General features: G+C 52.2%; 1 protein-coding gene across 1 annotated transcript in view; it reads right to left on the bottom strand.

Moving 5' to 3' along the window:
* Nucleotides 1-26267, bottom strand: part of SLC24A4 (solute carrier family 24 member 4) — a 171212-nt gene that overhangs the window by 30274 nt on the left and 114671 nt on the right. Inside the window, exons 3-12 of the mRNA XM_032620049.1 lie at nt 24963-25039; nt 20932-21006; nt 19589-19673; nt 18956-19059; nt 18062-18136; nt 15277-15302; nt 13628-13681; nt 11943-12085; nt 7657-7826; nt 4601-4793 (exon numbers count right to left, since the gene is read on the bottom strand). Coding sequence (XP_032475940.1) covers nt 4601-4793; nt 7657-7826; nt 11943-12085; nt 13628-13681; nt 15277-15302; nt 18062-18136; nt 18956-19059; nt 19589-19673; nt 20932-21006; nt 24963-25039 — 1002 coding nt within the window. The remainder of the gene's footprint in view (nt 1-4600; nt 4794-7656; nt 7827-11942; nt 12086-13627; nt 13682-15276; nt 15303-18061; nt 18137-18955; nt 19060-19588; nt 19674-20931; nt 21007-24962; nt 25040-26267) is intronic.

Here is a 26267-nt window from a genome sequence, read left to right as displayed (position 1 = left end):
ATATAAATCCAGCATCAGACCGGGTGGGCACCAGATGTAGGCTGGGGCTGGGTGCCCCTGGCTCTGGTTCACAAGCCCAGTGACGCCTCATGTGGGTGGGCAGAGCCCAGGGGGGCCGTGGCTGGCGTTTCCACCTCACCTACCCTTCAGCTGTGTGGTGAGGGCAGGAGATGCTACACAAAGCGTATCATGCAATTATCTGCTCAGATTTACCCTGCAAGCCTGGAAGGTCCCAGAGGGCAGGCTCTATGGCTGTCCTGTTCCCACCTGGATCCCCAAGGCCCACACAGTCTGGTACGCAAATATTTACCGACTAAAACAATCCTCTTGGGGCTTCCCTGGTGGCACAGTGGTTAAGAATCCACCTGCCAGTGAAGGGGACACAGGTTCGAACCCTGGTCCGGGAAGATCCCACATGGCGTGGAGCAACTAAGTCCGTGCGCCACAACTACTGAGGCTGCATTCTAGAGCCCGCGAGCCACAACTACTGAGCCCACGTGCCACAACTACTGGAGTCCACGCGCCTAGAGCCTGTGCTCCGCAACAAGAGAAGCCACTGCAATGAGAAGCCCGCGCACTAAAATGAAGAGTAGCCCCCGCTCTCAGCAACTAGAGAAAACCCGCGTGCAGCAGCGAAGACCTAATGCAGCCAAAAATTAAATAAATGAATAAATAAATAAATCTATTTTAAAAAAATCCTCTTGTCTGAAAAGTGCCTGAAACTCAGGGCCCAGCACATAGGAGGCACCTAGCAGAGACGAATTCCCTCTCCCTGACCCTGGGGATGAGCACGGCACCAGGCCTCCAGGGATTCTGGCACCCGTGACCTTTCTAGAACATTGCTTATGGTCCAAGCAGGGGAGGGCATGCGAAGCTGGGTATAACAGAAACCACGAGACTAAAGCACACTGTGACCCAAATGAACATTTACTGAGCACCCATGTGTCACACAGTACACAGAGGCAGTGTCTAAAGATCTATCTTACTTACTTAGCTTATTTACAGAGACCCAAATGCCATCGGCCCATTTTGTGGATGAGGAACCGAGGTTTAGGAGGTGAAGCAGCTTGCCCGGGGCCAGGGCACTGGTGAGTGGCAGAACCGAGATTCGAACCTAGGACTTCTGGACTCCAGAGCCTGCCTCCCAGCCTGTCCCCGACCCTGCAGAAGAGCTGCACACCAGATGGCCTGGGGTCACTCCTTGACACCTGCAGCCACGCTGGCTCCTAGCCGACCAGAGGGACGGATTCTGCCCTCTTCCCAGTGCCCCACCCCCTTACCCCTTCCCTGGCCCCACGCTTCCTTCCTGGGGTCCAGTTTAGGAGAACACGAGCTCCATCCACCCCGAAAGACCCCCAGGGCCTCCCTACAGCCCCAGATGATTGTGACGTCACAACCGGAGATGAGCTGAAAAGATGAGGAGGGCGAGTGGGTGGACGGAGGGCTGGATACTCGGAATTTCTCACAGTGCTGTGTCCCATCCACTGGCTCTAAATTCCTGTAAGCCTCTGTCCACACCAGCCTCGATTTCCCTCGGCTGCCGTACACACCTAAACGGGCGGCAGCCACACGACTCTGTTCCCACCCCTGCCCCTCACATTGAGGGGGGAGGAGGAGGTGGAGAGGAAGTCACTTGTGGTTTCCCAGGGCAACACCTGGAACACTTCCGCAGGGACACAGGAAGCCCCGGCCTGTTCCTGAGGGCGAGGAGAGGCAAGCGCTCAGAAGCTCACAGCACTTAGCTCTGCTGCGGGCCGGCCCAGGGGAACGTCCTGGAGCCCTTGGCTTGAAGAGGAATGTGGAACCAACTTCAACAGGAAGCCCCTGCCCACCAGGAAGGGCAGAGCTCCCTGGGGAAGGGCTCATGGGGGCAGGGACCTGGTCCTGGCCTTTGCAAGACAGCAGCATTATAAGCACCGCCGCCCGCCCCGGGAGGTGACCTGCTCAGAGTCCCTGCAGGGAGCTAGACACGATTTCCCATAAGCCAATTCTCTAAGGAGCATCAGATCCTGGCAGCAGGACAAGGGGAGGAGGTAGTTGGCTCTGGGGCCACCCCACAAAGTCCTGCCAAACTCAAGTTTTCAAGGAAATGGAAAGATGAGTTGCCCTTACATGGGGCTGCCTCACTTTATAGAATAGCAGCTACCAAAAAGGGCACGTCCCTTCCCTGGTTTCCCGCAGAGCCTTGGTCTATGAGCAGCATCAGGACCAGGATCCAGACGAACCAGCAGTACAGGGTGGTGGGGACGGTGGCCCCATCGGGCCGCACGTCTGTAAAATGGGGATTGCATCCGCCTCCTGGGGCTGGAGAACAGAACACCCCGAATAGTAGCCCCTTCTCAGTCCGACTCCCCAGCAAGGTAGGCTGTTTCCTGGACAACGGATGCATCTCCCTCTCTGTGGCCATACTCCAGGCCTCCCTGGCATCTGGTGTCCAGGTCCTGAGGAACTGAAACCCCACTGGAGATTACAGCCCCACGTGGACTTGGCTGGTGATGTGACGGCTCGAGGCTATGTGCAGTACCCAGGGGACTGTGTCCGGACCTCTCAGGACCACAGAAGTAAGAAACACTAGGTGGGGCAGGCCCGTCCTGGTCCATCAGCCCTGGAGCAGGCTCTCCTCTGGGTGGACACACCTCCCTCCCAGGATTCTACCCCACAGAAAGCTTCTTTTTCCTGCATATCTAAACGGATGATCTCATACAGGTTTCCGGGATCTGGAGAAGACCACCGCTCCCTCCCTCAGTGTCCCAGCCCCAGCCCCAGGGGCCAAGCTCCCACCCAAAGACAGTTCACCCTTAGCCCACCAGACTAGCTGGCTGAGCATGACCTTTGCTCCCACAGAGTGTTCCGGAAGGTGGGCCGACGTGCCAGGGATGTCTTAGAGGCAGGCCAAGATACAGATCCCTCAGCCCTCTGGTCAGCGGAGGGGGCCCTGGGGAGGACCCAACCCCTGGGCTGGGCCCCTCTGTGACCTCAGTGGGGGAAATACATTCTACTTTCTGGGTCTTCCCTTAATGTGAAAGAAGGCTGGGAGGTGCTGACCAGGAACAGCAATTCCTAACCTGGCCTAGGCCCCAGGAATCCCCTTGAGAAGGTTTGAAAATGCAGATTCCCAGGCCATTTTCCAGTCCTTGGACTATCTGGGTTTGGGAACCAGGCCCTGAATTTGGAGAAGAGCCCCCAGGTAGCTGTGTTCAGGATGTTCTGGAGACTCTAATCCAGAAACTCCGAGGAAGCCCTGTGACTGCAAATAGAACCTATATTTTCCAGATGAAGCATGGTGGCAGAGTATCCCAGTCCAGGAGGGCCCACACCATCTATTTGGGAAGCAGGAGTGTCCCCATAAAGATGGGGACGAGGGGCTGGGGCAGCCTCTCCCCTCTAGCCCCCCAAGCCATGTCCCAAATCAGGTGCGGTCTGTAAGCCTGATGTTAAAAACATAGGATTCTTTTCAGAAAAACATCAAGTTCTGGACTTGAAAATCTGGAATTCTGCTGCCTCTCAGGATGGCAGGACACCAAGAAAAAACCTCTGAGATGAGGCCAAAGAGTTCTGGCCTTCATTTCCCATCGTGGACTGCAGAGGAGTTTGGTTAAAGATGAAGACAGACTGGGTGTGTCTGGGGATCCTCTCGCACACGAACTCCTGAATTCATTCATTTGACGGATATCTACTAAGCACCTACTATGTGTCGGGCTTGGGCACTGGGGATACAGTGAATGAAACAGACAAAGATCTCAGCCAGCAGGGAGCTGATATTTTAGCTGGGGAGACACAAGGTAACCAAATAGATAAAATACTTAAATTAGAGTGGTCAGGGAAGGCCACACCAAGAAGGTGACGTTTCTGCAGAGACCTGAAGAAGGTGAGGAAAGGAGCCATATAGATAACTGGGGAAAGTGCATTCCAGCAAAGGGCAAGTGCAAAGGTCCTGGGGCAGGAGCACACCTGCTACGTTCTGGGAAGGACAGTGAGGAGGCCAGTGTGGATGCAGCAGAGGTGAGGTCAGCACGGAGCTGGCAGTCAGATGACACTGGGCCCATCCAATGAGATGGGAGGACACTCAGGGCTGGGGGCAGAGTCACGCCTGTTCTGACTTATTTATAGGTAGGAGATGTCATCAAATAGATAAGGTGTAACTGTCTAAAGGTCATTTATGGCCTTAGAATATCCTGTCCCAGCAAATGTACAACGCATGGGCAAAACAGCCTGCCCATGCTGGAAGGGCTGGAGAGTCTGAGCGTGCCCATAAAAATAACATACATGGCTGTTTTTCTTACTGCATGGGAAAGCCTCGATGCCCTGGGCATTTGAGTGCAGTCACTAGGGGTTACTGGCACTTCCCAAGTCTCCATCTGGCCGGCCGTCTGGCACACAGGCTCCCCAACCCTGGGCAGTGCCTGTATCCCAGTGCAGCTCTAACCCACAGTTCAGCACTTAGGAGGTGTTCGCTGAGTGACTTAATGCCCACCCTTCCCACCAGCCTCCCCCGCCCTCATGGGTCCAACTCTCCATCCTGAAGACCCGGGGTTGGACCCTCGGAGCCCCCAGCAGTGTAGCCCGGAAGCACCCCCCCCCCCGCCCCCGCCGAACTCACCGGGCATGGAGAAGGGGGACAGGAGAGCGGCCTCGACCAGCTCTGGCTCTGGGGGTGGCGGCGGCTGCTCTCGCTCCTGTTGCAGCTCTGCAGGGTTTTCCACAGGAACGTTCCCGTTCTCGAGGCTCTTGTGTCTCCCGTTCTGAAGTGGCTTGCTGCTCACACCGTTTGCCGAGTTGATCAGCCTCTGCCTCTGTGTGGACAGGAGGCAAGACAGACCCCCAGGCGTGTGACAAAGTGTCGCCCTGTTGCTTTGTTCCTCCCATGTAGCGGCCCTTAAGGGTTTCGAGAACGACGCCCCTGGAGATGGGTTTGCCTGAAAAATGGCCCAGGGACTTTGGAATCCAGCTAAGTTTGCTCATTTCCACTTGGACCAATACCAGCGAGGGTATCAGTCAGAGCCCTGGGCCTCCTCTTCTTAGCGCCAACCTGACAACCCATCCCATGTCACTGGATGACAGCGATCATTCTGCATCCGCCCCGTAGATGGTCATAAACCACCTGAAGACAGTCACACAGGAGAGACTTTGCATAGTTTAAAAAAAATGTTTTTCCACACAAAAAGTGCATTTATATTATGTGTCCAACAGCCCAATGATGGTTCACATCAAGATATAGAACATTTCCAGCCCCTCCAAAGACTCCTTTAGGGTCCCCTCTCTCCAGGGGTAACCAAGGTAACGCCATTCTGACTTTTATAAACATCACTTAGTTCTTCCTGAACTTGAGCTTCCTATAAGTGGATTCAAAGAGTACATATTATTTTATGTCTGGCTTCTCTCACTCAACTGAATATCTGTGAGGTTCATCCATGTTGCTGCACACAGCAGTCACTTGATACTTTTCAGGGCTGTACGGTAGTCCACCCTGTGAATAACACACAACATATCTTTTGCTTGTTGATGGGCATTTAGGTTATTTCCCCTTTTTGGTTATCATGAAGAATGCCGTGAACATTTGTGTACACATCTTTTTGTGGACATATGCGCTCATTTCTCCTGGGTATTTATCTAGAAGTGGGGTTGCTAGGTCATAAGGTAGGTGCAAGTTGAACCATTTTACACTCACACCAGCAACGGATTACAATTTCAGTTGCTTCCCATCCTGGTCAACGTTTGATACTGTCAATCCTTTTCATTTTAGCCATTCTGGTGGATGGGCGGTGGTATCTAATGGTGGTTTTAATCTGCATTTCCCTAACAACGAATGATGTTCAGCATCCTGATTGCGTTAGTGGCCATTCGGAAGGCCTCTGCTGTCTAAGTCTTTTGCCACGTGAAATGGGTGTGCTCTGAACCGAACCGCCCCCTTCCCTCTGCCATCTCCTTGTAGCTACTGACCAAGTCTGCCTCCTTTCTACCCAAGCAGAAGCTGACTTTGCTCGCCAAGTCTGTGGGTTTCTACGAAACCAGAGGCCACATTTCAAGAAATCAACAGGTTTTCATGCTCCCAAGAATCTGTTTGCCTTTGCACAGCTCATCTTTGTCTGGCTCCCATTAAAAATATTTATGGGGCTTCCCTGTTGGCGCAGTGGTTGAGAGTCCGCCTGCCGATGCAGGGGACACGGGTTCGTGCCCCGGTCCGGGAAGATCCCACATGCCGCGGAGCGGCTGGGCCCGTGAGCCATGGCCGCTGAGCCTGCGCGTCCGGAGCCTTTGCTCCGCAACAGGAGAGGCCACAACAGTGAGAGGCCCGCGTACCGCAAAAAAATAAAAGATAAATTTATGGATCAGCTTTAGGTCCTGTGGGTAACGATCATCACTCATGGACACATGTATCCTTCCCAGTTACTTCAGCAAGAGACCAAGAGTCAGTAAACATGTCCCCAAGGCAATACTCCACAACTGTGTGCCTAACACTTGCCCTTGTGGTTACTGGAAGCAAAAAGAGGGGGAAAAAACGTCATTATTACTTAAAATGGAGGCATGTTATTTTTCCAAAAGAAAGAGGAATTGACCATTAACTGCCTTCATGTTGGTTTTAGGCAGGGACTCCTAAATCATGAAGTCTAGGATTGAGTGGAAATTTAAAACTTTCTTTCCTGCACGTGTGTCCACAACATTTAGCCCACCAAAAAGAGCAAAGTGATCTACATCTGAGACTCAGGGCCAGACATGGAGGCATATTTTGCTCCCCAAAAAGAGTGAAATGAAAGGTCATCCTTATTAAAAACAAAACAAAAACAAACAAACAAACAAAACCCCCAAACAGCTGTGCAAGGGCAGAATTGTAAGGAGGTGGGACGTGACTCAGTAGGAACATGAATGGTAATAATGGGAGGGGGTCACGACTCGAGCTTAATAGGAATCAATAGAGAATTATACTTGAAAAAAAAATCTACAGCTATGAGGTTCCATTAAAAGAGGCATAGGCTGGGCTTCCCTGGTGGCGCAGTGGTTGAGAGTCCACCTGCCGATGCAGGGAACACGGGTTTGCGCCCCGGTCCGGAAAGATCCCACATGCTGCGGAGCGGCTGGGCCCGTGAGCCATGGCCGCTGAGCCTGCGCGTCCGGAGCCTGTGCTCCGCAACGGGAGAGGCCATAATAGTGAGAGGCCCGCGTACCGCGCAAAAAAAAAAAAGAGGCATAGGTTACAACACAAAGGAGGTGACGGATCCACATGCTGAGAGAGACAAACCAGAAGGTTTCTATAGGTTTCTCAGTTTCCTTCTAGAGTTGCTCTACTCATAGAGAACAGGTGTGTATTCATTCTTTTTTGCCCTGAATAACAGTTAAAATAAACAATCCATACTTCAGACGAGCCTTTCTCCAATTAGTTTTACTCTAGTACTTGACAAAATACTTAGCAGAACATGGCAGGCATGGTGTTTGATTGTTACCTGCCTTAAAATCCTTCCCGATAAGACCATTTGCTGCCTGTGCGTGAGGTTTGGGCTTCCTTCCTTCAACAGGTGCGGTGATAAATGCCAGCCTGGCAGAGGACACCCCAGGCCCAACACCAGAAAGTGTGCTGACAAGCCAGGGCCTCCTCATACTGCCAGAACCCATCCGAGGCCACTCGCTCTCATGGTCTCATGGTCCTTGAAGCAAACTCACCTCGTTAATTATGATCCTGCTGGCCATGCGCAGACGAGTCCTGGGCCCAAACTTATTGGTGATCATTACGCGTAAGCCTGCTTCTGGGAAGGTGAACTTGGGAGGGCTGGAGCTCATGACCTCATCCACCATCACCACTGGGTTTTTGCTGTACTGCGGCTCCTCCTTCACTATATTGAGCACAAAGCCATGATTAGTGCTGAGATCCCCCGGGGCCAAACCCAAGGGCTGGGGCGACTGACTTCCCCTCTCGGTGCAGACTTCTTGGGCTGTGGTCTCAGCAGCTGGTAGCCGCCTGGAAGCCTGGCTGCAGTTCATCCCCTTAGTCAAGTGGGCCACTGGGTCTGAACCGCCTGCAAGCACTGGACAGAACCCCAAAGTCCCCCTGTTACAGGACCACTCCCCCATCTCCACTGCCAGCCCCTCCGCCAATCGATGCCCCTCTCTTCTGGGGCCCAGTCTTGGCTAATTGCAAGGGTCTTTCAGTTCCTCATCTAAGCCTCACAGGGCAGCCCGCCTACAAAGTGGACATGATTCCTGCCACCTCTCACCCCTGACTCTGAGAGGATCTTTCTTTCCCGCTGTTCACAGAGGTTCAGACAAAACTTTACAAATTGACAAGGGCCCCCTGGAATGGAAAATGCTGGGAGGCACCAGACAGCACCGGCTCTAAACTTCCCATGAGGCCACCTGCTCTGTCTTAGAGGAACCATCTCCACCTGGCACAAAAGGATGCTTCCAAATTTGTTCTCCATGAGGTAGGCAGTGAGGTCAAAGATCTGGCTCACACGCCCTGGGCGAGGCAACTGAGACCCAGGAGAAGCCTGCTTGCGGAGGGTGCAAGGAGAGCTGCTGGCCGAGCCCAGTGTCTCCAGTAAAACCAGCACTCTCCAGCAGGGAGGCCACTCTCTCTGAGCCTTTGCTTCCACTCATGAGGCTGAAGAACCAATCTCCCCAGTGCCCAGACCTGCCCTGCCACCTTCCCAAACATGCTCCAAGCTCGAGTCCTGGGGGGTTTGACATTTAATTCCAGAGCCCCAGAGGGTCCAGAAACAGAAGCACTCCAGAACACAGCACACAGAAGCAGGGGGGCTTTCCCCTCCAAGGGGCTATCAAGGCGGATATGCCCATCCGTCTCCACGGGTCACCGGCTCCCGGTGAGTGTCCTTCCTGGATAACAGGGTAACCAGGAGTAGTCGAGAGCAAACCTAAGCAAGAGTTAATGGCACAAACACGAACAAATGCACACCAGCCACACACACCCTCACCAAAGAGGCAGCAAGGCTCAGCAGACAGGAGGCGTGTGGTTAGAACCAAAGCCAGGAAGACCATGCATTTTTTCGGAGACAGACACTAACCTCCAACAAGGCGTGCGTTGGACTCACGGATTTTGTTTTGTAAATGCATGTGTCACGGCTTGGATGAAAGCAGATTACTTACAATTTAGAAGAGGAGAAGAGTTAAGGAGACAGAGGCCAACAGAGATTGCCAGAGGTGGTTAGCGTGCGGTGGACACCGGGGAGTCTGGGGCAGCATTCTCGATGGTGACCCAGATGCCAGGGGGTTGGTTATATGAAGGAGGGTGTTAGTAGAGGGGCTTCGATGCTCGGGGCCTCTGGCCTCCTGGAGGGCCCCCTCTCCTGGCTCGGTCCCACTCTGAGGATCGGGGAGCCCCCGTGCCCGCTGCCCCGCCCTGCTGCAGGAAAGCTGGACTCCTTCCCTCCTCTGCAGCCTGCACCTCAGAGGGAGGGGGAAACCAGCAGAACAGCCGCAGGCTCCGTGGGTAGAACCAGCCCTACCGTGGGCACCACCTGGGGGAACAGACGAGCTCAGGAGGAGGGAGAGCCATGATACCTGACTCCTCAGGCACCTCGTCCTGGCACCGGCCCAGCAGGGAACCCAACCAGGTACAGCATGTTTCTCTGGCAGTTCAGCCTAAGGCCAGGTATCCTTCCCTCTCTCCCTGCTCCAAGCCAAAGTTGTGTCTAAGGCCAGGGCAGCTTGGAAAGGACCCAGAGTGAGCCCAGCCAGCGGTCAAGATGGCCTTGGTTGTCAGGCCGTGTTCAAGGCCACCTGACAGCCAACAAGGAGAGGCCGGACCCCCAGCCGTGCCTTCCCGCCTTTGCCCTCGTCACCTTTTCTTGGTGTATCGTGCTCTGCTTTCTTGAGCTGAACTGAAGTGTGATGTAAAAAACGTGTAAAACTTGTAGGGAGAGAAAAGCCCAAACAACCGTACGCAGAACAAAGTTGGAGGCTGCTACTCCCCTCGAGAGAAAACTGGCTTGAGCTGACTTGGTGAGCGGAACGGTAGGACCTTTAAGAACATTTAAGTACATAAAGGTATTTAATAGAAATGGGAGTAAAAAGGCAGTGTGTCCTCTCCTGTCAAGAGGTTGGGTTAAAAGTGTCTGATTTTACATATATGGGGAAATACCAAAGCTGATACCAGCAAAGCCAGGGGTGTGCGTGTGCGTGTTTTCCTGAAATAATTTAGTAGCCAGCAATCTTTGACAACCCTGGATGGGGCAGTCTACACGACCTGCCTGAAGGCTGAGCACCAGGGGAGAGAAGCTCCGAGTTGGAAAGATTCTGTGGCAGCACCGTGAGAAAAGGCAAAGTCCCAAAGCCCCGGTCTCCTCAGGCCCGGCCCCATCCCCCTGGGGTGGTACAGGTGCTCCTTCTTCCTGCCCCTGTCCGTCTGTCTGCTTCTAGGGGACAGTGCCCTGCACACGGCCCTCTGGGAGGGAAGGGGCATCCACCAACTGGGGCTGTATCTCTGGGTTTCCCACCTCTCCAGTTCCAGGCCTGCATCCCCCCAACCCCCCAAATCTTTTCCTCCTCGGCCTTTATCTAAGCGCATTCACCCTGATAAGAGCTGGAGGGAGACCTACCTTCGCACCTTTCCCTGTGCCTGGGGGCAATCCTGTGTCTAATCTTCCAATTTTTTAGAAACTGCCCTGGGCTTTGAAATTTGGGGAAAAGCAATAAACTTGTGGGAAATCCTCACCCTCTGCAGGCCTCCTTTCTCACCCCGCCCACCCGCGAGTAGGCCTCGGCAGCCAGGCTGTAGCCTTGGCCGCACTCACACCCTCTCCCCACCAGCCTCCCTCCTTCCACGTGGAGAAATCCACCCCTCACTCAGCACCCACGACAGGTGCCTTCCTACTGGGGGTTACCTGGGACGGAACAGAGCATGCTTGCCCAGAGCGCACATGCGGGGAGCTCCTACCCTGACCCACCCCAGGGTGGAGGCTGGGGAGAGGGCCTCGGAATATAGATTTCAGCCTCCACGTGTCCCAGACACTGGCAAACAGTCCGCTCTGAGACATCAGTGACACCACAAAGGAATTAAAGTTACCTGAAAGAGGGGGTGACTTGCCCAAGGCCATGAGGAACAAAGGAGAAATACTCCTCGGGTAGCTGGTCCAAGGGACTCTCTCCTGGTTAAAGGAGGCCTCTAGCAATACTGTGGGTGGAACTCAACAATGTCAGCTTAAGCTGTTTTTTTCCAGATCTTAACTCCAAGAATCTATTCAGGCCTTAACACAGGTCTTGGATGGGAAAGAGTGTGAACTCTCTCGCCTTCCTGGCAGCTGTCCCCACAGATGGAGTCACCTGGTAACTGGCTGGATTAAGAGTTGAGGACAAGGTTTCCAAGGCAGGAGCTGGTCGGGCCCAGACATTTGGGGAACCTGACAGACACGGGCTGGCTCCGGAGGCCCAGAACCCCCGGACAAGGGGCCAAAGAGAAGCTGAGGAGAGCAGACCACAGTCCCCAGGGGAAGGGGCTCCCACCAGGGCTCTCGGGGGTGGGTCTGGAAGTCCTCGAAGCTCCGTGGCACCCTTCCCGGCCTTGCTGTTCATCTCGGCAAGGAGCCAGTGGTCTCTCTAGAACAGAGCTCTCCAGAACTGGGCCTGGCATTTGAGAAACCACAGGGAGACGGAGCCTGCTCTGCCTTCCCAAGTTCTCAGCTTCCTGTCACTGGCCTTTGACGTGGGTCAGAGATGTAATTCACTGCATTTCAGGAAAGCCAAGCAGGGCTTGAGACGGCCTCGGGAGGCTTGGGGCGACCCCCGAGGACGTGACCGCGGACTCAATTCATCCTTCTCCCGTCTAAGTAAACGCCCACCTGAGCCACACGTCCTAAATGACGCGCCCTCCTCATTTAGGGTCCCGTGGCCAAGGGGAAGAGTGACAATTCAGAGGGAGTGTGTGTGTGCACGGAAGAGAGGGGGAGAGTACTTTCAATGACATGGCTTGCCTGCTCCTGTCTGCTCAGCCTTACCTTGCCCCAGCAATGGCATGGAAGGGTCATCAGAGCTACTATCACAGTAATCATTACCATCCTCCAGCTCACTGTTGACCGTGTTGCCATTTGCAATGGTCTTTTGTCTGACTGTGAAAAAGGCCTGCATCTTCACATTGTACCTGCAAGTCAGTTAAGGCGGGAGGTCAGAGCTGCAGGATAGACTGGGCAGGGCCCTCCCCCACCTCCTTCCCCTGTGCACCTTCAGTGAGCATGGCCCTGGGGGAGCTGGTGGGGGGCTGAGCAGGGCCTCCTGGGGCCATAGGAGACCTTCAGCCCAAGAAAATGACTGACGCCTACCTCTGCGTGCTATAAACCTGTCCTGACAAAAGAAGTTCAGCCCAGCCTCGGAACAGGCTCGAAGCAGGTGTTCCCAGGCCTGGCTGGCCTTGCTCCCGTGGGCTGCCTGGGGGCCCTTCCCTGTACCATCCCAGCCAGCGCTGCTGCCCACACCGAGAACAGACTCCATCCCAGACCCCAGGCTGGCGGCCCCACTGCAAGGCACTCAGAGAAGAGACGGTTTAAGGACCATTCTCTTGCAGTTTGACAGCTTTTCACCCATTTTTATAAAACATTATAAACGTTTTAGGTCAATGGGGGATTCAGAGCGTCGTAAACCTCAGTGGTGTTTTCCTTTTTAATTACCTGCGGAGGTGTGAGGAGAAACTTACAAACTTGAATGTGGCTTAGCTCGTGGGTTGCCTTTTTTTTTCTCTTAATTGTAGAAAAATACATACCACATAAAATTTGCCATTTTAACTATTTTCCATTTTTAAGTGCACAATTCAGTGGTGGTCATTACATCCGTAAGGCTGTGCAACCATCACCACTATCTAGTTCCTAAATTTTCAGAATCCCGAACAGAACTCCGTTCCCATTCACCATGAGTCATTCATTAGTCCCTCGTCCAAGCACCTGGTAATCAATCTCTAATCTGCTGCCTGCCTCTAGGAATCTGCGTCTCCTCGGCACCTCACAGAAGTGGAACCGCACAGTATTTGTCCTTCTGTGACTGGATCCCTTTCACTCAGTATAATGTTCTCAAGGTTCATCCACATTTGTGGCATGAGTCAGAATTTCCTTCCCTTTTCATGGCTGAATGTTAATTCATCACGGGGAGTTCTGAGATGATTCTGACCTGGGCAGCTTCTGGAGGGCCTCAGGGTACACAAGCCTGGCGCCGAGGTCTGCTTTACAACTACAAGCGGTGCCCGGTGCAGCTACACAAGGTGGCAGCCCCGAGGGGTGGCATTTTATGAAGTCTGACAAAATGGAGGCGCCCGGCGCTTTCAAAAGAGTGGCATTAAATTATCAGGCGATTTATAGAGGCAGCACAAACGAGCGGTCCCCCTGCGGCACGGGCCAGCGGTGAGGACCGGGCTGGGAGAGAGGTCCCCACTTGTTATTTGTTTTGGGGAGGGGCCTCAACCTCCCCCCGACCAGCCAGCCACCTACCCCGGCCCAAGTGCAGACAGCACCCTAACACAGAGTCTGACTATCTCTCTCCCACTCTGGCTGCCCCAGCAGGGTGTCCCCCAGAGAACTGGGGTGGCCAGAAGTGACCGCAAGGGCTGAAGGAGGTTTTCTTCCTGCTCGGACAAAAGGCTACAGCAGGATGCGAAACCAGGGGTGAGACAGCCCAGAAGAGGAGAAAGGGCACTTACTTCATGATCAGAATGTAAAACACGTACAAGACGATGAGCACCAGGCCTTCCCACCTCAAAGACAGAAAGGAGACTGGTTAGAGCCAGGAGGCCCGCGGCGCTGAAGGCTGGGAGCGACCAGCGCGGCGGGCGGAGCAGGGTGCGTGGTCCTCTCACCTTCCTTGACCCAGCGCCCGGCCCAGGACCCAGGCATGCGGGCGAGCCACCCAGCCCCCAGCCGTCCTGCAGTCTGAAGCTCGCTTGGTAACAGAGAAGGCTGAGGGTGGGGCCTTCTCAACTACAAGGGGTCTCATCTACACGGCTCAGGAGGAGTTCCCCCAGCTACCTAGAAAAAGGAGGGCCCAGGGCCACCTCATCCCAGACTCAGGGAGGGGAGTAGCCTGGAGTCATGATGCTAAGAGGCCCTATGGTCACCCGAGATTCTGGCCAGCGACGGGAGAAGCTGTGGGTGCAGGTGGAAAGGGACCCTAAGAACTGCCTGAAGAGATGGGCCAGTCACAGGAGCCTCTTGGGCCAAACACGGGGGCTGGGCTGGGTGGGGGTCTTCCTGGGGTGCACTCTTATCGCCGTCCAGCAGAACCAGTGTTCAACCCCACACATGGTGGGGATTTTTGTAGCTCAGAACACAAGCCTCTGAGGAGTCACACAGCTTAATTTGTTGGGTCATCTGACAAATGTGTCCTGAAGACCTACTATGTGCCTGACATGAGCTACAGTCATCTTGGGGAGCTCTTCCTCTGCTAGCCCACAGCCCAGCAGAGCCACAAAGGGGTCTGTAGATGACCCGACCACCCCCTCAAAACTCCATCTGCAGATGAGGAAAAGGAGACCCAGAAAGGGAGAGACTTCTTGGCTCACACGGTGGGTTAGGACCCAGAACCAGGATGCTCTGGGCCCATAGCACACACCCGCTCGCATCAGTTCTCCTGAATCTATGCCTAACAAATAACCACATACAGGATGCAGACCTGAATCATGGTCAATGAAGAGAACCGTTTTTATGGCTTATGGATATAAGATACATTCATGCCCTATAAATTAGAGTGGCAATATCAACCTCTTTAGAAGTTTGTGCTTTATGTATCTTGATTAAGAAATCACTTCCTACCTCCATATCATAAAGATGAGTCCCTATATTCTACCCTAAATTGTTTTAATTTTGCTTTTCACAGTGAGATCTTTAATCCATCTGGGATTTATTCTTGTATAAGGTGTGAGGCAACGAGCTGATGTTATTTTATTCTATATGAATTCCTCATTTCTGTAGTATGAGGACCGCTCCCGCCTCTCCCAACTCACTACCTTGTCATGATTCCTGTCGTATCCCCCAGCCCAGAACTGGGCCCATTACTGTGTTCTCAGTTCCATATTGGCCTATGCTTATCCCTGTGCAAAACACCATACTGTTTTCATTATTTTAGTTTTACAGTATATCTTGATATCTGGCAGGGTGGGAATACTAAGGGAAACAATCTTTGTCACTTTGAAAGCATAAATAAAGGCATGACTGCTTAGAATGATACCCTTTTTACTTTCACAAGTTCATAAACTTATGTTTGTAAAAATAATTTTAAAAAAGCTTCAATGAACCCGATAAACAAGGATACTAACAAAAAAGGAACAACGAGAAACAAACTTTAAAAACTTACCACACAATTTCTTCATCATATATGAACTGGAAGGCAAAAGAAACAAAGGGCGGGGCAACAGATTTATTCCAAAAGAAGAACAAACGCAGACTTCTAAGTGCCCAGAGCCAACACATAGGCTAGTTATGTGTTTCACAGAAAGCTGGCTCTTCTCTCCATGTCTGGGTTTCTCAAACATAGAAGGTGACCTTTCCTTGGTGGAAACCTTGGTCAGTAGATGCTGCAGTATGAGGTCTAGGGTGGGTCTCCAAAGAGAACTGGCCTGTGCTACCAACAGTCCAAGTAGCCACTGGGGCCAACCTGGCAGGGGTCTGCCCTCATTAATGGAACAGAGTTGCTGAAATCAAGACTCTTAAAAACTGAAAAGGCACCTCTGTATGTATGTATGTTTGTGTCTATCTACCTACTTACCTATCTATCATCTATCTATCTATCTATCTATCTATCTATCGATCTGTGGTACCTCTGTGTGTGGGGGTGGGGAGGAAAGGGTGTCATTTTTTTAAAAATAAAGAGTAACTCCTTTGGAAACTCTGAGGGCAAAGGACCCATTTGTACCATTTGAAAGGAGGCCAGGGGTGATGGTGGGGATGCCGTGGCTTCCTAAGAGGGCACTGACATTGCCCAACAATTCCACCCAGCACTGCCTACGTGGGACACGGATGAATGATGCTTCCGTGGTCCAGGGGAGGAGTCCTGTGACCGCCCCAGCCAGGCCCAGTGCACACAGGAAGGTGGAGGGGCAGTGCCCACCAATCTGATCTTGGAGACACGGGATGCCAGGAGAGACCAGGGGGATGTTGTCTGGACTTGGGCCCATTGTACCCCTCTCCTGGTTGTCATGGCAGGCAGCACACACAGAATCTGCTTTGGGAAGTCACTTCGGAGAGGGTCCTCCTGGCTGGGCATTGCTGTGAGGCTCCCCAAACTCAAGCCTCTGAGGAAGAGGGACTCAATAGAGGGGAGCTCAGTGCCACCACCTGGGAAAACTGGGGGACATTTATGGGGATAGTTTCAGCTTTTATAACCCAATGGAGGGCTACTGGCATTTAGAGGCAGTGAAGGCCCGGGGTGCTAGTCAGCCTAGAGCATGTGAAATGGTTCTACCAGAGGAGTTCTTCCGTATTTGGCACACGTCTTAAATGTCCTGCTAGATATTTAGGCAAGCAGAAAAAAAAAATGACCTGCGCCTCAACCTTAATTCCATTTTGCAAATCAAAGTATTCTTACATGGTTTTAATAAATACTTAATTTTCTAGTGAGTTAACTGTCATGCAAATGGAGGGATGATTGTACTTTGCTCTGTTTAGGATTTTATCAGGAGTCATTCATAATTTTGGAAAATCACATCATCAAGGTCGGCACCACTCACGGGGTTGCCAGCCCAGCATACCAGCCTCAGTCTGCCCTGGTAGCTGTAGGACCTGGAGATTTCCCATATGGGGGCAACGGATCACCTCATTCAGCATTCTAGCACCTTCATGCCCAAACATTTACACATTGAAAGATGTATTCTTTTATTATGAATTACTTTTATTTGTCCTTTATGGTATAGTTTGGGCATTATATTGATTTTGTAAAATTGTGTATAGGTAAATAGTTTTATCTATAACTTTCATTTTTGGGGGGTGTGGTGGGCAGCCTCTCAGGTGCCCCGATGATCCCACCGTCTGATCTTCATGCTCTGTGTGCGTGGCCTGAGCTTAGGGATTTGCTCGTAACAGAATATGGCAACAGTGATGGGCTGTCACTTCCGAGATTCGGTTGCAAGCAGACCGTGGCTTTCAGCTTGGTGCCTCCTCGGCCCTGCTGGGAGGGAAACCAGTCCCCATGCCGAGAGCTGCACTGTGGAACAGCTCGAGGCCAGTCTGAAGCCTAGCGAGTGATCCTGAAAGCAGATCGTTGCCCACGGGAGCCTTGACATCACTATACCCTGGCCGACACCCGTGAGCCAGAGGGCTCGGCTAAGCCACTGCCAGATTTGATGCATAGAAAATGGAAACAAGAAACGTTTGCTGTTTTAAACTGCTGAGTGTTAAGGGAAATTTGTTACACAGCAACAGATAACTGATACAAGGGTCATGATCATCAAGTCCAGTTGCCTCTAGATGTTCTTAGGTTGAGAACCGTCACTCTAGGGCACGCTCCATACTCTGAAATCTGGGCACGCCATGTGCCTCTGCCCTTGTGAAAATGACCTGCCCTCATGCCGCCACTTTAAAGCTCCTTTTGGATGGAAGCTGTTCCCCTGTGGATGGCAGTAACCTGTGTCATGGGCTGTGTCACTGTCATGTACCATGATGTACCCGAGCCCTCAGGGATCCCTGTTTCAATCCCTCTGCCTTTTCTGCCCATATCCTTGCTCCCAGCTGCCAACCCTGATTGCTCCCAGCTGGCCTCTCTTCCCTGCTCCGCGGTAAGGTGGGAAAGCAGAAACTCTGCTCTTTAGTAAATGGGCTCTAAGTGAGGATCTGAAGGCCTCTGAGGAGCACGTGCTTGAGCTTAACTGCGTCAACCATGTGATGCCTTCTTTAGCTTTTTCAAGGCCTTTGTGCCCTCAAGGTGGTACCTGGATGTGATGGGTAAGCAAAGCATCAGGTATGAGATTTTCGGGACAGGGAGGCACGGTGGAGGGAGACTGGTCAACATGACTGCAATGAGTGGCCAGCACACCCCAGGGTAGGAGCGCCGTGGGTTCTCTGTTTCTAGTGCCAGGGACAGAGGTGGGTTGCGCCCCGGTGCCTTCGCAGGGGCGGGGGGCGGGGGGGGGGGGAAGGTAACTCACGGCAATGAGCACAACGACAGAGAGGGTGTAGTACACAGAGTCTCGGCACACGGCCCACCATGTCAGACGGATGACCTGCTGAGCAAAGGGACGTCAGCTGTTACTGGCTGGGGAGATGGGGTACGGGGGCCGGGGGACACTGCTGGGGGGCTCCCACCACCCCCAGACCCCTGCAGGTGCAGACACATGTCCACGGAGCTCATCTTAACTGTGACACCAGAACCACATCTTGTCTGGCTGTTCAAGGCCACCCTGTGCTCTTTGTCACATTTGGGGATGGAATGATACCACATCATGTTCCTAAATGATGGCAAAGCTGCCCCCTGTTCCTCCAAGGTGACCACATGGCATGTTTCCCAGCAGAAGCCATGTGCCAGGGGGAGAGGCCAGAGGCACTCACTCTTCCCTCCGACGTTCGAACCTTCCGGGGGTGATCGGCTGCCTACCTCTACCTCCCTTGGCCGGGCGGGGCCTACCCTAGAGCCTGACTCTCTGAGATTGAGTCTAATGTCCCCCTGGGGCTCTGAGGACCAGGAAGATGCGATGGGGTTTCAACAACAAGCCAGCTTTGCGCGTCCTGTGGGGAGGCCGAAGGCGGGACCCAAATATGTGCAAAGTCTAGCTCAGGGTCAGAGTTACAGGAGACGCCTCTTAAATATTTACTGCTGTTGAATGAACGCTCCCCCCTTGGACCAGCCATGGAGCTGATGCTCTTTCTGCTCTCAGACCCACCGGTGGAAGGAAGGAAGGACAGCCCTGCTACACGTGAGGAAGCAGGCTCGCAGAGGAAACCGTTTCTGACAGCCACAGCACTTACGGGCTCGGCTAGGGCTGGGCCTTGGGTCTCCCCGCGCTGTCCCTACGTCATTTCGTACGGAGAGAGAGACCACTGACCTGCCCTGCGGATAATCCACAAACTCCGATTATACACAGGATGTTGAACACAGCAGAGCCCACGATGGTCCCAACCCCGACATCTCCGTGAGTGATGAACACACCTGGAAAGAGAAAGGCACAAACACTCCTCTGCAAAGCCCAGGCCTTCCCCTTCCTTAGACCCGGGCCGGCTCTGTGTCCCCCACCCCATGAATGGAGGGAAGCTGTTCTTATTATCAGAGAACACCAGCGACATGGTTGAGGACAACAAAACCAGAGGTGGAGGTGCCCTCAGGGACCGGCTACTCTAATGCTCCCACTTTCTGAACAGCTTTATTAAGATGTAACTCACCTGTCATAAAATTCACCCATATAATTCAGTGTTTTCTGGTCCAGTCACAGAATTATACAGTCATCACCACAATTTAATTTTAGAACGTTCCCTTCACCCCCAAAAGAAACCCCATACCTGTTAGTACCCCACTCCACCTCACACCCCTGGGAACCACTAATTCACTTTCTATCTCTCTACTTCTCCCATTTTACAGATGAGAAAACTGAGACTCAGAGCTGACAAATGCCCGCACTAGTCTGGACACCAAACCTGGGCTCTCTCTGCATCCTGCGTCTTGGGGCGACGGGACTTCTTACCAATCACAGAGGCAAACAGCTCTGGCGTCGAGCTTCCTGCAGCCATGAAGGTGGCTCCAGCCACATCTTCGCTCAGATGGAGTTTCTGAAACAGAAGCGACCGCAGACCCTCAGGGCTGTAAGGTGGGGGCAGTAAACACGCTAACTGGACACTTGGCAGCCAGGGAGAGCGCAGGGGAGCAGCACGGCAGCTGGTGTGGTGGCCTCTCCTCCCTGCACCTCCTCCACACTGCCAGGCACTCAACCCAGAATTGCCTGTCCCCTTCCCCCATCTGTCCATTTCTGTTCACTCTCTGAGCCCCTAAATAACGTCTCCTTGATGAAGTCTTTCTAAGTGGCTACCACGAGCCAGCCACTCCCCTGGGACAGAGGAGCTGAAACACGAATCACGCAGTGAGGGTCTGAGGTCCATGCGCTTGCCTCCCCACTGGATGACGAGGACGAGGTTGGTCTTTTTCATCTTTGGATGCCTAGCACAGGGTCTGGTGCTCAGCGGGGATTCCACCAGTTTAGCGCCCATCTCCTCTGGTGCTCACACAGACCTTGGGTACCAAGCGGACCTCCACACGTCAGGTTGTGGATGTGGAGGCCTCGGACGCGCAGCCTGGCTCCTGCATCCCAGAAGGCCTTCTCAATGGCAGGCCCAACTCCTGGCTGCTCACTGAAACAGACCCTCACATCCTGTCCCCAGGGCTGAGCCAGCACGGGACAGGGCTGGAACTGTCAAGGCCCACTCTGCTTGGCAACGCTGTGTTCTGGCCACAAAGGCCCATCCTCTCATCTGGAATGTGGGGCTGGAGGCTTCGGGTGCTCGGGAAAACCACGGAGATTCTGGGTCCGCCTAAGTGCCAACTTGAAGGTGCTCACCTGTGGTTCTCAGAAGGCCCCTGGTCAGGCTGGCTCAGGGCAGGGTTCGGCCTCCTCCTGCCCTCACCTCCCAAAGCACTCCTGGGCAGCCTGGGCTCTGAAGCCACTGCGGAATCCAATCACTGGGCCAGCACAACCTCCCCACTGAGCTTGCTACAGAAGGGGTCCTCGGAAGGGCTGGAGCTCTGGGCTTGATGGAAAATGGGGTGGGGGCCCATCGCTGACCCCAGGAAGAAGCCCGGCCACCTCAGCCCTGCTGCAGAGGAGGTGCCGCAGCGGTTCAGCCACTGAAGCACCTGTGATAGCTTTTAGCCGAATCCAAACCATGCTACATCCTGTCCTGCCCCTCCCTGCCTCTGCCTGGGCCTGCTCCCCGCCCCGGTCCTTCTTGGCCTGGTACCGACACGCCACGTGTCAATCACCCCCAGCCCCTCACCCAGGCTTTTGCCAAAGGGTCCTAAGTCCCTCCCACGTACCTCGCAGATCTTCTCTAGAGACGGAACGAAGAACTCATCGCACACTATGGCCAAGGCGTAGAACATGTACAGAGCCTGCGAAGGAAACGGGGAGACAGAGAGCGTCAGCCAGAACTCCTGCCACTGATGGGCACGGCCAGGCGTCCATCACCCTCCAAACCAGCCTGCTCGGGCAGAGGCCAGGTGACCAGAGGGAGGCACAGAGGAAAATTCCAGCACCACAGAGATGTGATTCCTCAGTTCCCTCACTGACAGATGGGGAAACTGAAGGCCAGACAGGAGAAACCACTTGCTGAGCAGTGGAGGGAACTAGAACTCATGCCACAGGGTCCTGTGCTTCTTCTTAAAGAAGCAGCTCTCTCTTCAGCACCACAGTAGGCCCTCAAAAGGCAAGATCCTAATCTTAAGGGCCAAGGGGGAAAGCATTTAAAATTGCCATTTTAAGAGTTTAAAATAATCATCTTCCTGATTTCCCCTCGTTAGTTTTAGAGAAGGCATCATTTCCTTGTTACTGACTGCCCACCTCCTGCCAAAACAGACCGTGACGTGAGACCCAGCCTTTTCTCGGACGCAGCTTGATGTTGGTCCGGGTTAAAATCCACAAGCCATTTACACCGGGAGGCTCATGGAACAGAGTCCAAATTCCAGTGCTAATCCTGGGAATTATCTGCCTTGGGATTTTGGATAAGTCACACCTCTAGGTCTCAGTTTCTTCTGTTTGATGACAGAGGAAGAACAGGTGGGTAGTTTTTAGACGGTTTTATCTACAGAACTCTTCCCTGACCTGTCCACCCAACATGGCTCTACTGAGCTCATCTTATGTGCCAGGGACTATTCTAGCCATTAGGGATAGGTGGCGAGGATGCCTGGAAAAGCCTCTGCCTCTTTGTGGGGGACGAGCAGATAGGCAAATGAAGTATCTGTAACTGCCAGGAAACAGCAAGTGCAAAGGTCCTGAGGCAGGAGCATGTTGGATGCATTTGAGGAACAGCAAGGTCACTGGTGCAGGTAGAACAGAGTGAGAATAAGGTGGAAAATAAAGAATGTGACGCTGGAGGGAGAGGCAAGGAGCAGGACCTATGGAAAGCAGATGGGATTTTACTCTAGGCTCTGGTGGAAACCATTTCTTCCTCAAAGAAAAAGTGACATGAATGCCCTATTCACAAAAGAGGGAAAGGCTGGGCTGCTTCAGCTAAAACAGCGTGATATTATGACAACTTTACAATTAATTAACTGTGACTGAAGTGGAAGATGTATCAACTGTAACCAAAGCATCTGAGGCAGATGTCTCCTGGAGTAGACATCTACTCTACTGGAGTCCAGGTGTGGCTTTTGCTGAATTTGACACATTATCTTTTGGTGGCGGGGGGAAGGAAAAAGGAAACAAATACTGGGGGTGTGGGTAAAGTGGACAGAGAGAGGTGGGAGAGACCCTGCTACAAAGCTTAGGATACCGACTTGAATTCACACCCTCGGAAGTTCCCCCCAACAGCATCTCCCAGGCAAAGGCTGTCCCGTGAGGCTGAAGGGCCTCTGGCTCCCCTGACGCTTCAGAAACACTGGAGAGAAAAGGGGGCCAAGATGGCACCACTGTTTCCTTCACTTGGGACAGAAGTTCTGAGAAGCTTCTTAGTGCTACAGACAAAAACTGGCTCTAAAGCTCCAGCCTTTTCTTGCTCTAAAGAAGGGCTCAGCAAACTTTTTCTTAAAGGGTCAGATAGTAAATATTTGAGTCCTCGCAGGCCACACAGTCTGTCTTGACTCTGGTGCTGTAGAAGATTAGCCATGGAATGGCTGTGGTTGCATTCCAATAAAACTTTATTTATAGAAACAGGAGGTAGGCTAGATTTGGTTCTCCAGACATAGTTGGGTAGTGCCTGGCCTAAAAGGTTCCTGCCTGGCGGCGCAGTGGTTGAGAGTCCGCCTGCCGATGCAGGGGACGCGGGTTCGTGCCCCGGTCTGGGAAAATCCCACTTGCCGTGGAGCGGCTGGGCCCATGAGCCATGGCCGCTGAGCCTGCGCGTCCGGAGCCTGTGCTCCGCAACGGGAGAGGCCACAGCAGTGAGAGGCCCGCGTACCACAAAATAAAATAAAATAAAATAAAATAAAAAAGAATCCACCTGCCAATGCGGGGGACACGGGTTCAAGCCCTGGTCCGGAAGGATCCCACATGCCACGGAGCAATGAAGCCCATGCACCACAACTACTGAGCCTGCGCTCTAGAGCCCGTGAGCCACAGCTACTGAGCCCGCACGCCACAACTACTGAAGCCCACGCACCTAGAGCCCATGCTCCGTGACAAAAGAAGCCACCGCTGGGCTTCCCTGGTGGCGCAGTGGTTGAGAATCCTCCTGCCAATGCAGGGGACATGGATTCAAGCCCTGGTCCGGAAGGATCCCACACGCCGCGGAGCAACAAAGCCCGTGCTCCACAGCTACTGAGCCTGCACTGTAGAGCCTGCGAGCCACAACTACTGAGCCCACGTGCCACAACAACTGAAGCCCACGCACCTAGAGCCTGTGCTCCACAACAAAGAGAAGCCACCACAATGAGAAGCCCGCGCACTGCAACTCAGTGTAGCCCCCACTCACTGCAACTAGACAAAGCCCGAGCGCAGCAACAAAGACCCAACGCAGCCAAAAATAAATAAATAAAATAAATTTATTAAAAAAAAAAGAGAGAAGCCACTGCAATGAGAAGCCTGCACACGGCAAGGAAGAGTAGCCCCTGTTCGCCTCAACTAGAGAAAGCCCACGCACAGCAACGAAGACCCAACACAGTCAAGTAAATACATAAATTTTTTAAAAAATTAAAATAAAAAAGATTCCTGAGGTCCTCTCAGATTCAGGAAAAAAAGCTTTGTCAAGACTTTGATGAGGCAGAGGGACAGAACTATGGGACTAATTCGCCAAACCCACACCCCCTCAGTGAAAGGAGAGGGCATGGGAAAGCCAGAGATACTAGGAAGATAATAACTCTATTAGAGAAATAATACACAGGTCTGTCACTCAGAATTTGCCCACAACCTTCATTTTCACTAGTGGTTTATCCTGTTAATTAAAACTTCACTCATACATTATTCTCGGCTGGCAACTCTCTATGTGAGAATCCCAGCTTTCACTTGCTTAATTATCTCTTGCAGAGACGAATACCGTGTTGGGTTTAAATATGTAAGCAGATGGTGCTGGGTGGTCAGGGAACCACATCAGGAGGAACATTTGCTGTGACTGATGCGAAGTAGAAAATTAAACCCTGAGCACTTTCATTTCCCTGCAGTAAACAATGGGGCTGGCAAACTTTTCCTACAAAGGGACAGACAGTAAATTTTTTTGGCTTTGTGGATCACGGAGTCTCCGACGCAGCTACTCAGCTCTGCTAGTGAAGCATAAAAGCAGCCACAGATGATACAGAAAAGCGTGAGAATGGCTGTGTTCCAATAAAACTTTATTTACAGACATGGGCAGTGGCTGAGGGCTGTAGTTTGCCTGCAGAGAAGAGCGACTTTTACCTATAATTTAGTTTTGAGCTCACTGTGCCTTTTTGAACTGCTACTTGAACTCCACCACTGGTCAGCAGGCTCATCTAACACTGAGGGAAGTTTGAGAAGAAGGGCACCAAAGTCTTAAACTAGTTATGTCAAGGCAGTAAAATGTGGGGGGATCCCGGGGATCATGATAGCAAGTGGGGACAGAGCCCTTATCACGTGCCCTGTGACGTCTGATGGACTTGACCCATGTTCACTTGTATTTATACATCTGGGAAAGATGCTGTCACTCCCATTTTATAAAAGCAGAAAATGAGGCACAAGAAGACGTGAATCCTTGTCTCGGCTCTGGGGCCACTCGCCGTGTGACACTGAACAAATCATTTCCTATCCTTAAGATTTCATTTCTTTGTGGTTAAAACACATCCAGCATCTGTTCTCACAGGGCTCTACAAAGACTGGATGAGATCTTTGACACGCTGTGTTCTGAAGACAGGTTTCACATGCCTGAAGTTTAGGGACATCCCACCCCGAGAGGGCCACTTACACCAAGGATATGTAGCAGGACGGCTCCATGCTGTCGCTCTTTATTGGAGAACAGGTCTGCGGGGAACTCATGAATCGCTGGAAGACAAGAGGACACGGTAAGGTATTCAATATTAGTTACCAAGGGGTGTCATTTGAGGTCTGGGGGGGTCGGCCATGGAACTGAAGAGCCCCCTGGTGTTAGACTACCAGGGGAGAGGCCAGCTACTTCTCTGTCCAGGGCAGACCTGCGCTCTTAGGAAAACATTGCTGGATACGGAATTATCCAGATATTCTAGTACCTTAAAGTTGATCATGTTTTGCATATCCCTTGCAATTCAAAAAAAAGAATGAAAGACTTCACACCCACTAGGATGGCTATAAACAAAAAGACAGATAATAACAGGGGTTGGCAAGGATGTGGAGATACTGGAACCCTCATACATTACTCGTGGGAATGCAAAATGGTGCACTCCCTTTGGAAAACAGTCTGGCAGTTCCTCAAAAGGTTAAACAGAGTTACCATATGACCCAGCAATTCCACTCCCAAGTATCTTCCCAGGAGAAATGAAAACATATGTCCACACAAAACCCACACACGAAATGTTCATAGCAGTATTATTCATAATAACCAAAATGCAGAAAACAACCCAAACATCTACCAACTGATGAGTGGGTAAATAAAGCGTGATATATACATACAAATGGAATATTATTTGGCAATAAGAAGAAATGAAGTACTGATACATGTTACAACATGGAGGAAGCTTGAGGACATTTTGCTAAGTAAAAGAAGCCACTCACAAAAGACTACCTATTGTATGATCTCATTAATATAAAATGTGGAGAACAGGCAAATCCATAGAGATAGAGGTAGATTAATGGTTGCCTAAGGCTGGAGGGTATGGAGTTTGGGGGGTGACAGCTAAAAGGTACAGGGTTTCTTTTTGGGGTAATGAAAATGTTCTAAAATTGTGGTGATGCTGGCACAATTCTGAATACTAAGAGCCACTGAATTGTACACTTTAAACAGATGAATTGTATGATATATGAATTACATCTCAATAAAGTTACCAAAAAAAGCATAAAGAAGTCAAAAGTCACCAAAGAAGAAAATCGGGATGGTTCCTTGCTTTGTCAATGGATTCCAACCACATTCCTAGCAGACAGCTTTCCAAGTGGCTTCAACACACGCTCGGATCTGTTACAAATACAATCCCTGCCAACGGGCAGGCTGAGGCCAGGGATGGCTGTCCCGCTTGGGAGGGCAGGCTCCAAGGTCACACGGCCAAGTTCAGTTCTCTGCTCTAATACTTACAGGCTGGGT

This window comes from Phocoena sinus, chromosome 2 (genome assembly GCF_008692025.1).
Source record: "Phocoena sinus isolate mPhoSin1 chromosome 2, mPhoSin1.pri, whole genome shotgun sequence".
Classification (NCBI taxonomy): domain Eukaryota; kingdom Metazoa; phylum Chordata; class Mammalia; order Artiodactyla; family Phocoenidae; genus Phocoena; species Phocoena sinus.
Note: the sequence above shows the minus strand (reverse complement) of the source record. Positions and strands in the feature narration are given on the sequence as shown.